General features: G+C 38.9%; 1 protein-coding gene across 1 annotated transcript; it reads right to left on the bottom strand.

Moving 5' to 3' along the window:
• Positions 1-5,239: 5,239 nt before the first annotated feature.
• Positions 5,240-13,374, bottom strand: ivd (isovaleryl-CoA dehydrogenase). The gene is made up of 12 exons (XM_022751318.1): positions 13,105-13,374; positions 12,174-12,263; positions 11,928-11,979; positions 11,537-11,706; positions 11,335-11,428; positions 9,828-9,958; positions 9,594-9,690; positions 9,324-9,417; positions 8,614-8,695; positions 8,390-8,494; positions 7,707-7,779; positions 5,240-6,455 (listed from the first exon to the last, which is right to left on the bottom strand). Exons 1-12 carry the CDS (start codon positions 13,234-13,236, stop codon positions 6,322-6,324), a joined length of 1,254 nt encoding a protein of 417 aa, XP_022607039.1. The 5' UTR covers positions 13,237-13,374; the 3' UTR covers positions 5,240-6,321.
• Between the last annotated feature and the right edge of the window lie 869 nt (positions 13,375-14,243).

Raw genomic sequence — 14,243 nt, 5'->3', positions numbered from 1 at the left:
ATGTTGACGCATCATGTAGCGAAAACATGGAGTTTCTTAAAGGGCCACGGACGCGCCGTCCACATGTCACCGTCCACCCCCCGGCAGCCCCGCTGTGGCTGACAGATGGCTTTCACCTAGTTAATGTCTTTTAAGCCCCGTTCTTTTGACACTTGTATTAACCCTGGCAGCAGAGAGTGAAAGAGCTGGTCTCTCTGCTGCTCAGGACTGAATGAAGGATCTGTGGGTTGTCAGCTCTGGCTCATAACCAAAACCTGCTCCGACATGTGACTGCATAGTGCCTCCTGGAGCACTGATGGGCAGGAGTTTGTTGTCTATTTAATGAGACTTTAATTTTTCAGTGTTATTTTATGTGGTGGAACCTGAGATTTCTGTCATTATGGGTTTGTTTGGTTCAGTAGTCTATATGCAGAGAGAGTGGTCATCAGATTCCCCAAACTAAACTAAACTATACTGAACTAAGCGAAATTAAAATAAAATAAATTAAAATAAATTACAGAAATCATGGAATATGAAAAACCAAAGGGAAAATGATCATGGTTTTTCTGTGTGTGAATTAGAGACCACTGCAACCTAAGAACTCATCTGACAGACACATTACATGATTGAAACCCACACTAATCTCAGACAGCTGCTGATATAACACATGTTTGCATACATTAACATTTAATCTGCAGACAGAGACTGAAAAAACATACTGCAAGTTCCACCCTCTCCTCACCTGTTATACAATGCAGACTTCAAAAAGGATATTAATCATCACAGCTCCACTTAATAATAAGACACCCTTTAACAGAGGTTATGAATTGAAAATAAATATTGAAAATGTAATTCTTTACTAATGCTTCATAGATCAGTTATAACCCATCAAGAAGATCATCTTTGCTGTTGCCAGGTTGCGGACAATACCTTTGGTTGGTGTTCATCCTTTCCATTTTGTAAAAATGTTGACATAAATGTTGGTAGTCCAAATTTTAAAAAAGCCTTATGGGTTTCTCGCTTAATAACAAGACATCGGGTCCCTATTTACATATTTTAATTAGTCATTAATAAAGAGGTTTAATCCATCAAGGATGTAGTTAAATGAAGTTAAATTAGCTGTTGATAAATGCATTAGTGAAAGAAGGTTACACAGCATCCAAGAAACATTTATCAACTTCAGACTTGATTCTTATTGTGAAGCAGGAAACCTTCACTTGACAATAAGGCATTCAGTTTGCACCTCTCCCCTAAAGGGAGGAGTCCTTCCTGCTTAATAAAGAGCCATACAGCCAGAGGTTACACAACAGTTTCCTTCACTGAGATGTGGACTCACGACCCAGAGGTTGGTTTAATTTTACATCATAATCACTTATTACTGATAGGCACCACTTTAGAAAGTTGTTATCAACGACTTGGAAACCCTTTATTAGTATGCTTAAGTGTAACATTAGATCCATAATATGTATTTGACATTATATAACTTAAGTTATAAGACACACCAAAAAAGAAATGTGATGGCGTCTGTATAAACTGACTGCTGCGCCACAGGTGCAACATCATCACTAAACTATCTTCCTTCATCTTGTCGTTGTGTTTTTGATGGAAGAACGAGCCACCTGCCAATTCAAAGGAGGAAATTGGCAGAAATAGTTTGATTGACTGTTTCCCAGATCATCTGAGGTCTTGTGAAATGTAAACAGATAAATTTGAGATTTTGCATTATGTCAAAGAACAGAAGCAGTAAAAAGAGGGACACTCCTCAAGTCTGTTCGATCGTTTTAAACTTGCTTCTTTTGCTTGGATATCGATTGGTTGATTGATTGGACTCCATTTCGGTCTTTAAGTTAAAATAAATAACAGAAGAAAACATTAATGTGCACAAGTGATCACACATACACACAAAATAATGTATCATTGTCAAAAAGAAAGTATAGCAATGACTGAAAAAGATAAGCCCACACCTCCCATAATACAGATATTCAGACTATCTAACTCATAGCATCTGTTTTCTTGTGTCACTACCTGGAGCTTTCAACTTGCATCTCATGGTCTTAGTCTGAAAATTGGTATATGAACACACGGTTGGGTCAACCATGCTGGTTCATAATTCTGGGTTGTTTGGGGTACTATGAATGGGTTGCTCATGCTGTGTGAAAGGGGGTTTTAAGGTGTTCATTTGCAGCTGAACAGCTGGTTGGGTTACTTTGACCCAGCTGCTCGTTCAGTCATTCATTATCCTGCTTGGCCATTGTTGAAATGTCTGGACCCATCTTGCATTCAGAGATTTGGAAGACACATGGTGGACAGGATTTCATGGTAGGTCAATATTAAGTGAAAGTCCCATTAGGTGCTAATTCTGGCTATAAAAAAATGTATATTTTTATGAAATAAAAAGTGAAAGATACTTTACCTGTCAACGTTGCCTACTAAAAAGTTAATAGTGAGGTTACATTAAAAAAACACACAAACTCAGCAGCGGAGTCGAGCCTCAAACTTGACTGGAACAGAAGCTGCTTGTGTGACATTTTCTGCGATCACGAGCTGGAGTCCCAGCCGAGGCTCTCACTCTCCGTGCGGGCGAAAAGAGACTACTGTGCCACCTGCACAAGTGCAAACAGACAAAACTGACATCTCCAAAAGTGGCCTCTGGAGGTTAACAGACCACCAGCAAAAGGAAGGATCCATCTATCTGTCTGTAGCTGACACATTATTTCAGCCCCAGCATGTCTCATCGCTCGATCTTGTCCTGCCACTGACACTTTCAGTTTAGCCGGAGAGACGATAGGAGTTGAAGGTGTTTGTGACATTAAAAAAAACGACAGCAATTTGAAAAAATGTCAGTAACCTTAGCTGCTAAACTGGCCATTAATTATAATATCTTGATATATCATTTTATGTAGAACATAATCATGATCATCATGGTACAACCTGGGACATCATTGATGACATAAGCAACAGCATAAATCAGGGAAGTGTTTGACTGCCCCCCCTCTAGAACTGCTGGAGTCCATGGAGTGGTTGGTGCTCAGGTTAAACCTTTATATACAGTCTATTTAACCAATGAGGTCTAGTAGAACTGTACTTATTTAACAAAAAAATAATGATGGTAACTGTTACAAAACACAATGTTAACCACAAACAATCCTGTCATACAAAGTTTTTGCTGTGCTTAAGATTAAGATGGAAATCTGGCTAAACAAAGCATGAGTGTAAGTAGCGTTAGCTGCGACCCTTCTGACCAATTACATAGATCGCTTAATCTCTTCCTAACATCTGAATATTACATGGGTAGCATAACTACTAAGCTTTGGACGTTATAAGACTAGCATTAAGCTTTACAGTAACATTAGCTGCTAACTGTTATCATTAAACTTATAGTAAACAAGGCTAGCATGAAGCTAAGCATTGCAGTGTCACTAACATAAATCATACATTATAAGGCTAGCATTAGCTGCTAAAGTTCAAAAGTTTGGGCATTAGAAGGCCAGCATTAGCTGCTACTTTTGTAAATTTCAAGGGTAGCTTTAGCTAATATTTGGACATTAGGCTTTGTAAATATCATTAAAGGCACATTTACAGTGACCTCTTTTTGTATTGTGTGTATTTGCATAATTATGTTTGCATGAAATTATGATTAGGTATACAACAATATTAATTGTTATATAATATACAATAGATAGATAGATAGATAGATAGATAGATAGATAGATAGATAGATAGATAGATAGATAGATAGATAGATAGATAGATAGATAGATAGACAGATAGATAGATATACATTCCTTCTCAGTCAACTTAAGCAGTTACCTCAGTGTGATAAAGATATGAATGTTTAAACCAGACTTATTTCCTGTAAAGGGAAAATCCTCCCTGAAACAGACCCATGTATTATTCAAATGCAGTGGGATAGTTCAGTCATTGTCTGAACTACAGTCTCCCCTCTGGCTTTCCTAGAAACAATGAGCTCTATGTTCAGTGGATACATAGGGACAATAGAAAAGTGTATGTTTTGTTTTGTGTTTTTCTCTGTCTTTTTAATTCTTTCTTTATCATAAGATACTTCCGAAGTAAATCAGGACAAGCACAGTCACCTCTGATTACAGTCAAGAGAGCAGACACAGTGTCTTTTACATCTTTCTGCAGAGAGCTCATGAGTGTCTTCAGATCTGAAATGCCACTCTTTCATCTCCACTGGAGGGTTAAGAAATGAAACAACAAACTCAGAATACTGTTAATCCCTCATCTTTCTTTCTTTTCTTTTTTTTTATCACACAGCGGAGCAGCATCAAAGTCCAACCAAACAATCTTCTGCACATCAATCAGTCTGAGTCAGAGTGTGTGACAGAGATGAAACAACAGTAGATGGATTGGAGGAAATAAGCTGAGGATCCATCATCTTAACAGGTGATGGAGATGTTTCAGCAGCAGGTTAGTGAGTGAGGGATAAGAGTGCGGGGATTATGATGCATATTCATTCATGGAAGAAGAGTTTTAAAGAAGAGAATGTTTTAAAATGTCTCTAAATTGTATTTTATAATTTTCGTAATAGTTTTTTTGTTTTGTCTTTTTAACTCAGACCAGAAACAGGGGTATTCATGAAAAAAAAACTTTCTCTTTCCTCTTTCCCTTAGATAAAAATAAACTTCTCAGAAAATTAGAAGAAATTGCTGTGTCTTCATTATATTATTTGTCATTTCACAGAGGGCTGTCTTTTTGCATAGTCAGGACAATTCAACTGTTTTTAGCCATGCTAATTCCATGACTCAGTGGATGGCAATGCTGGTGGGTCAGTGAGTTACTTGATCCATCACTTTGGCCCAGACTGAAATATCTCAACAGCTCTTTAATGGATTCGCATGAAATTTGAACAGATATTTATTGCCCTCAGAGGATGAATCCTATTGACAATGGTGATCCCCTAACTTTTCCTGTAGTGCCAAAAGCAGGTGAGTGTTTTCACTCATCCTGTGATACAGTATAGATCAGCATCTGCTGGATCGTCGTGAAACTTTGCAGACATTCATGGGTCCCATATAATGACGCCTAATGACTTTGGTGATCCTCTGACTTTCTGCAACTGCTACCATGTTGGATGTCTCGACAGCTGTTGGCTGGATGGTCATGACATCCATCAGCAGAGGCTGAGATACTGAATACGAAATTTTTATAAAGCACTTTAAAATAAGTATGCACATGGGACATTACTTGTGATCCTTCAGGAAGTATATAAAAACTGTCAAAAATTGCAGTTCAGAAATAAAAAAGGTTTAATTTTTATTTCCTGCAAACGGAACTAGTATATATTTCATACATTTTCATACTGTACAGCTACATACTGACACTTCAGAGAGAAGACAAGACAGAAGGTTTCTCCAATGGGACTGATTTACACAGTATACAACAGTGGAATATGTTTGCTCTAAAAATGAACAAACAGGGTTTCTAATGCTAATTCAACAGAGTGCTCACAGACATCAGCTGTTCCTTCTTAATGATCAAACATTTCAAATTGTGAAAGGGAGTTTATGAAGATTTGATTCGCAGCCAAGTTACAATGAAAAACTCCTCACATTTAAAGACTTTTTTTTCCTATTAGCTGTAGTGATCATGAGGTGAAATGGTTAGAGAAAGTTATTTCTGTGTGTTGTCAGGTTTTATAAACAGCAACAATGACCTGCTTGAGTGTCCTGGAGTGACACTGAGCCTCTGGCATCTATTTGCCAATTTCCTTACATAATGCATGATACAGTATTCACAATCCACTTGTTCTTACAACCCTTGAGATCACGGCAGCAGCAGTTTTGGAGCATTAGTAGGACTGTTCAAGACAACACAAAATCAGTTTTCATCTAGTGGATGGGCCTCAAGAAACTGTTAAAATCATATAATAATGATGATAATAAAAACTTCACTGATGCACAGCCATATTATTATATAGATTTTCAAATTCAATTTCATCACGAGCAGAAAATCTGTGGTACTGCCTGTTTATAGGGATCAATAATTAAGTCATTGTTTTATTGGCATTTCAGTGGTTATTAAATAACTAACTGAGACTACAGTAACCTAGTATATTTATATAAAAAAAAATTACATGACATGAAGGCCACTTCACACACTAAATCAACATTTAATTTGTTTTGTCAGGCAGCTTGTAACATCACTGTCAACACTCTGTGATTTCATTTGTATTGTGTATGAATTAGTACCAGGTGAGACTGATTCTGAAAACCCACAACAACCTAACAGCAGCAACAACTCATTCAGTATAAGGCCCCGGGAGTGAGTAACTGTGTTCATCCATGGCGAATCGTTCCCTCAGCGTTCGCCCAGTTCAGCTTATTTGAACATGGCGTTGAAAGCTCGTCCGATGATGAGCCGACGAACTTCACTTGTGCCCGCGCCGATTTCATACAGCTTTGCATCACGTAGAAATCGTCCCATAGGGTAGTCGTTGATGTAGCCGTTCCCACCTGTTGACAAGTGACACATAGGTTAAAGTTAGTGTGCAGTCTCACAGCAGCCATGCCTGTATGAATAAAAGCTTTGTCAACATATCAAATTATTGATTTGCTTGCACAAGGTACAAAATGTTCCCTCAGTTTGCCTCAAAGTGCTTTAGAGATTACATTGTTTTCATTACCTTGTCAGATTCTACTCAAACTGTATGACAACAATATGTATATCCGTATGCATGGCTCGATAACCAATGTGTATTTTATCCCTGAAGTATAATTTTATTAACAAATCCTATGTCGATACAAAATAGATTGCTTTTGCACTACAATTAACTGTATTATGTGAATCTGTTTGAAAGTTTAAGAAAATTTCTAAATTAGGCAAAAAGCACAGCATTACAAAAAGCAAAAAACATCAAACAGAATCCTTCACCCCCTTAACTTGACATGTTCATTTGTTTGCATAAATTCTTACATTCTGTTAACAAAACGCTATAAAATGAAGGCATTTACTGGGCAAAACAAGATAATATGTCATGTACACTTGGTTCATCAAAGCCTGGGATGAGGCGCAAATGGCAACAGGGAATATAACATGAACGTAAAGAGGCAAATTCTTTGTAACTATGCAAAATGAGGGTATTTACAAAAACCTGTGATGTGTAGAAATCAGTGCACATCAGTCAAACATTCGCATTAAAATGAAGCTTATCAAAAGTTAAATCAGGAAGACATTCTTTCTACTTTACACCCTCATTCAATACATCCACTAAGCCACACCTCTTGGCTTCTATCCATCCGTATTATATACATTAAATTCCCACCACTCCATTATTGTAGAGGTTTAAGAGGCAGTTCCCTCCATGTTGACACTATGTAGTCCAGTAAACCTCCTCTCTTGTATCCACATTGCAGCCATTCGCTGCTCAGTGTGCCATTTATTAACCAAATTAGCTGCACCTGTAGAGCCCTGCTCCCAGCTCCTGACAACGATGCTAACATCAAACCGCTACCAATTACAATGGCACCACGACTCCGTTCACAATTAAAGTACAGGGTTATCACACTGACCAATTTATAGGTTTATTCCAAAAACTGGGCATACATCCCAGACTAAATTCATGCCTCAATTTAAGTCCATAAATTAGACTTTTCTGACAGTAACTGACTGTAAGTTCATTACAACCTGAAATATGTTTCCTTTCCTAATCAATGCTAGTTTAAGGTTCATTTTTCATTTGAACCCCTCAGTTTCTTGGCACTTACCCAAACACTGAATACCATCCAAAGCAACCTGAGTGGCATTCTCAGCACAATACAGGATCACTCCAGCACAATCCTGCAACGAAAACACAAACAACAGTCACTGTGTGCAGGGTTGGGGAAAAATACCTTTGGACAAAGTAAAATAAGATGCTGACTCAGGGAATGACGGCCTTATGCAAAGAGCTTCACAAAAGAATAAATCGTTCATTCTTCCTTAGGTTTCAAGTGAAGTCTGAGGAAATTGTATGATAAATTAAACTGTATTTTATCACAATATGAACAGTCAAACATATCTAACCACAATCTGACATAACGTGAAATAAATATCCCACAAGTCCTCAGATCATTAGTTGAGATTACAATCATCAGTGTTTTTTGAACTTTTGACTGAATTTCACAGGTGGAAATCTTCCACATGATATGCAGTATTTTGACATTAAAACCATTGAAGACGCCTTTTCAAGCCTATGAAATACCTTTCAAGATATAAGACGTTTTAGAAACATTTACAGAGGTAACAGAGGTGAAAGAAGAACAATTGCTCATCACACAAATGCATCGATATACAGTATTTTCCAAATATATTTTAACATTTTCTTGCCAGAGGTTTAACTTTTAAAGCACATTTTAAATAATATTTTTTCTGAATATCAGTGTAGATGAGTGATTAGAAATCCTCTCACCATTGCACTGAAGTGTCCTTTGTCACAAGCCCGGGCAACATTATACACATACTGCCGACAAGAGCTCAGTCTGGTGTACATGTCGGCCATCTTGCCTTGCATCAGCTGTTGAACAGATGAGCATGACACATTAGGTCAGTTTCACTCAAGTTTTTCTACACTTTTAAATTCTTTGCTGCCAATTTCAAACTGACTTTGTCTTAAGTGAAGGCTAAAGCTCAAACCTGAAAGTGCCCGATCTTCTGTCCGAAAGCTTCTCTCACATGTAGGTAGGGGACAGCAAAGTCCAGAACTGCCTGCATGATGCTGCAAAGTAATTATTTTAAAATCTGATGAACAATTCAAGTCTCATTTATCCGGATATTTAACAGCAAGTCACATAAAGTAAATTACAAGATGCTAAAAACAAAAAAAGTGAATGATGTGTCACGGTGTGTTCTCTGATTCAGTGTGCTAAGTGGCTTTTTTTTTTTATGGCAGAGGTGTGAGTTTGATCAGCAATGTTGTTGGTTGTTGTGAACATCTTTGAAATTGCCTTACTGTTTCTGATATCAAAACATTGTATTTCATAAGCCTTTCTGAGGACAAAGCAATCATGTTTTCTATTCTCTTTAAACAATGTCTCAACACTTCCAGTTATAAAGGCTTCAATAAAATGTAAGCACTGCTTTGCTCATGTAGGTAAATATAAACTACACAAATATGCAAACTACATTTTTTTGGCGTGCACTCAAACCCACAAGGTTTAACAAGCAGACAGTGTTTGCATTCAAATTGTTTCCTCAGAAAAACCTGAGGCAGAGTTAACGAGGTATAAATATTCCAACGCCAAACAGTCACATTAAAAAGTAATTACTTAGTTAAATAAATCCAAGTGAGAACACAGAAATTACCCCCAACATGTTATATTTTGTGTGTTCTGGTATGAACTTACCCAATAGGTCCAGATGCAAGCACCAGCCTCTCCAGATCTAAGCCGCTCATCATCACATAAACGCCTTTGTTCAATGGACCAAGGATGTTTTCCTCTACAACAAATAGGAAAAAAAGTTTGATCATCAATGGACAATAATAAACAGCAACGTCACTCGAGGATCACGTGGCACACGTGCAAAGAAATGAGCCGAAACAAAAACCGGTCTGTGGATTCTGCTGTTTTACAACTCAAGTCAACATATAGCGGAGAGAGCACTTCAACACACACCTGGGACTTTGCAGTCTTCAAAGATCAGCTCGCAGGTGTTTGATCCCCTCATGCCGAGTTTGTCGAGCTTCTGTGCTGTAGAGAATCCCGGCATTCCCTACAAAATACGCACACATACATCCACAAACAGAGACACCTTTTAAATTGCTATTAACATGAAAACCCATAACATCCCCTCAGCTACATGTGAAGCAAGACGCAGAGAAGAATACATCTGTACTTGACTGGATTTACCTTTTCTACAATGAAAGCTGTGATGCCTCTTTGATGGGCCTCAGGATCTGTCTTTGCATAAACAATAAGGACATCGGCATCTGGCCCATTTGTGATCCAGAACTTGTTGCCATTCAGAATATAGTAGTCACCTGTTAAAAAAAAAAACATACAAAGTGGAAAGGGAGTTAAACAGCAGGGTTATCCTTTACATCATCTTGTGTGCGAAAAAGTTAACAAATATTCCTCATCGAGAAGGCCTGAGCCCAGACCTGTGATTTTGGTTATTTAATTGGTACCTTCTCATAAAGAGTCTTAGGCCATCGCAGCTGCAGACGGCTCAACAATAAATTCTCTCGTCCTGGGATCATAACACACAGCACTACTCTATCATTTACCTTACAATCAACAATGGCTTCAAAATCAGTATTTACAAGACATGAAGTAAGGCGCAGCCACTAAGGATCACACCCTACAGCTGATTCCACGCTGACATGTCGCAATCATTTCCACCTCTCTCTGTGTCAGCTGGTAGGTTCAAGGTGATACACTCGTTCACTGAGGAAGCACAAAACAGCTGCAGCATATTTTCACCTCAGTGAATGTGTGCACCTTCTACACATGACCTTAAAGTTTATTTTTTGATGATGTTCTTTGACAAACATGAAAGGCTCCATACACTGACGTCGTCTACAGCCCACCAGTGCTGTTTGTCTGCCTTCTCTGTTCACATCTTATTGCCTCAAATTAATTGACACTTTTCCTGTTCATAGGGAATTTGAAAGTCACATTTGTATATTTGCATTCCTTGTGTTCATTGCCTTAGGGCCATGCAGGTGCTTTATGCCATTTTTGTACTTTGCTGGTATTTTGGTTCACACTCAGCCCACTCTCTCCACTGAGCGCAGCGATATGTGGGAATCACTGAGTCTGATTTTCTGGAGAAAATACAAATTGCTGATAACGTCTGATTAGAATCAGCCAAACCTAGAACTTATCTATGCATCAGTGTGCCATCCAAAAACTTGTTAAATGTCTTAAATACCCACCTCTAGAATGAAAATGTATCAAGGGGAGATGAGAGTTACACTGTATACAGCCTAAAAAGTTCTCTTATCAGGCTACTTAGCTTGTCAGTGACGTTATGTGACATGAGGTGAAGGTTACCTTAAATACGTATCAGTCTAAATTCTAAACAGATTCTATCTTTTAGCTGGCCAGTCTGAGTCACTTGGCAAATGTAATATTCAGTGAGAAAAGGGCTTAATGCCAGCAGTGTGTTTGTCAAACCCTGACTCAGTAAAATTCTTAGGAAATGCAAAATTGATGATTTTAATCAGCATCATAGAAGCATCACAGCAGCATAGAAACCAGAGCATCTGATGGCGAGCTAATAAATCTCAGAGAACATACCTACACACATGCAGGAATACAGATATGTTCATATACTGTACGATTCAACACAATGTTTTGTAACTTAAGCCTGCAGCACTAATGTAGAGGAGTGATTCAGTTTTTGGTGTCCTACCTTTCTTCTTGGCTCTGAGTTTCATGGATACGACATCTGAGCCGGCGTTGGGTTCACTCATGGCCAGAGCTCCGATGTGCTCTCCTGTCATTAACTGACAACAGGAAAGACACAGAGGAGAATGAAAAATTAAAATCAATTTTCTTTTTTCATCATCAGCTTTTTTTTTTTCTCCAACAGTATGAGCAGTTTTGGCTCTGACCTTTGGCATGTACTTCTCCTTCTGCTTTTCATTTGCATGGCGTACCATCTGGTTGACACAAAGGTTAGAGTGGGCGCCATAACTGAGAGCAATGGCTGCCGTCACTCGTGACATTTCTTCCATCACAATGACATGATCTAGGTAGCCCAATCCTGTGCCCCCATATTCCACTGGAAGAGATGTACAGAGTAAATTAATATTAAAACACCTATAAAAGAAAGAGAGAGCAGCTTCCAGTCAATGCTTTGTTTAAAAAAAATAAACATGAAAAAGCTTCTTACTGGATAATTAACTCATAAAAAATTGTTTTGCTAATTTTCCAGTTCCCTGCAGGTAACTGTGACTGCATCTACATATGCTGTAGATTGACTGTTGATTGTTTTCCTCATACCTGGAGCAGTGATCCCAAGGAGCCCCATTTCCCCCATATCTTTCCAAAAATCCTGGAGGAGAGACAATCCAAAAGTTACCGATACAGACATCCTGCTCCATGTTTCATGGTAAATTTAACTGTGGCAGCAGCACAGCCAGGGTGAGGACAATGTTTGGTAATGTAGTTTGTTTGATGGTATTTCCTGAACTGTGACACGCAGTCAGGGGACAGCAGGTACACCTACAACTGAGTGTTTCAACTCACCCGCATCCCTGGGAATTCATTCGTCTTGTCGATCTCATCAGCATAAGGTCCAAGCTTTTCTGCGCAGAATTTACGAACTGTCTGTCTGAGCTGTGCAAAAGACACAAGAAGAGCAACAGACTTTAGATTAACTTATCAACTTATTTAAGCACTGAAAAAAGAACAGACTCTGACATTAGTTCCTATTTTCCCCCTGCAAGGCAGACGGAGACACAGCTCAGCTATTCATCTGAGAGGAAGTGGAGACAAATTTGTTGTCTGGGTTGCAGGTGAATGAGCTAAGGTATTTCACAATCACACAAAAACCTGTCAAATGACATTAGAGATATGTCCAACATCATAAATGAGCAGGACTGGAGGACTGACACTTTCAGCCAATCAAATCTTTTATATGAACTCCACCCCCTGCGCTCCTCCCTCCCAGTCAGTGTCCACTCTCATGAACTTGGTGCCAGAACATGACTGACCCCTGTCACCTTGTTTTGAATGAATAAACATTGATGTAAAGTATGTTTAGATGGACCTCTCACCGCCTTGCCAGTAATTCTAGCCGTTGTAGTAGTAAGTAATAGAGCAAATTCAAGCTGGTTAAGTTTTTTGACGGGAAAAATATTAGCTCCACCTGCTTCAACAGATCAATAAGAGGAAACAAAATTAATTTGGACTAACATTAGGAAGCTGTCGAGTACGAAAACTGTGTTTTCTAGGTGGTGAGCTAGGTCGGCTAATGCCAATGTGTTCTTATCTGTTAGCTAACGTTATGTCATCACGCCATGAGCATTGCGCTCTTACATAACCGCCCGTCAAACTTATTAAACCGTCCTGTACTTATCTTTGTTTATGTGACTACTCTTGGACTGTTTCTACCGCAAGGGTATCTGCACAGATAAGTGAACCTTGAGTGTCTTGTTAGCTAGCCGACATGGCTAACCTGGATCTGGTCTTCGGTGAGTCCGTTCACCACATCGTCCACCGGGACGGAAGCCCCGGCGCATCCTCTCCTCGCCACTGCGGGGATGGATAACCGGGAGCCGAGGCGGAGAGCATTTCTTACGGCAAACATTGTGGTTTCTTGCAGAGCGAGAGGTGAAAGGGGGGAAATAAGCCAAACGCTGATACGGTGGATGGTTGTCAGACCCCAGGGCTAGCTGCCCGTTTAGCGGAGGCAAAGTAAGAGGTCTCACTCTGCCACTATTTCCCGGTACCACAAACGTCATGGACGCAGTCGTTCCCTTTTCTTGTTCTTTGGCGCTTGGCAGTTAATTTGTGCATTAACGCCACCTACTGGACTGGAGTATACAACGGTAGATCAGTCAACAAGTGCAGTATACGTTAATGATATGAGGATGCAACACTTTAGCACAAAATAATGAAGGTTATAAAACAAGATGTTTTCATAGGGATTCTCTTCAAAGCAGGGCCTAAAGATTAAATAACAGATCCATGTTGAGGCACATACACATACGTGTGTGTTTAATGTGGAAAAGAGAGAATGGGAGCTGAGAGAGGTCACAACACGAATGAATAGATGAGGAGTGATGAGGTTATAAACTCCGCTTTGCACCACATTGACAACTGAAAGCATCTGTTTGGTCTTGGGATGCCTGCTTACATTCATAAGTCATTTTCTAAAAGTCTACCTGCTTTCTCAAATTAGAATAATATAAATTATATTTTGTCTTAGCTGCTGTGTTTGTATAGATGACTGAATTTTTTTTTCACTTAATGCTGTGCATATCAATCTACATGTAAACTGTATAAAGACTCAGCACTGTAGCTGTGAACAACATAAAACAGACTTGAATCTTCACTTTGGTCTCTCAGCTTCTGCAGTGATTTGCAGCATCTTCTCAGTGTTACATGGCAGATGTCAAGCACCTTTGTGGCTGATCTAACTTACTTGCCTTTCTTTATGACCTCATTAGCTTTTTTCAAAAACAAATAAATAAATAAACATTGTCAGGAACACCTCTGCCATGCTTTCTTTTCCACAGCCATCTGTAAAATTATTAAAATCAAGATAGTGTTCTCAGTTGTATATGAAAGGATGGTTGTAACACTCTTCAAAGA

The sequence above is a fragment of the Seriola dumerili genome, unplaced genomic scaffold, assembly GCF_002260705.1.
Source record: "Seriola dumerili isolate Sdu_G_001 unplaced genomic scaffold, Sdu_1.0 BDQW01000149.1, whole genome shotgun sequence".
Classification (NCBI taxonomy): Eukaryota; Metazoa; Chordata; class Actinopteri; order Carangiformes; family Carangidae; genus Seriola; species Seriola dumerili.
Note: the sequence above shows the minus strand (reverse complement) of the source record. Positions and strands in the feature narration are given on the sequence as shown.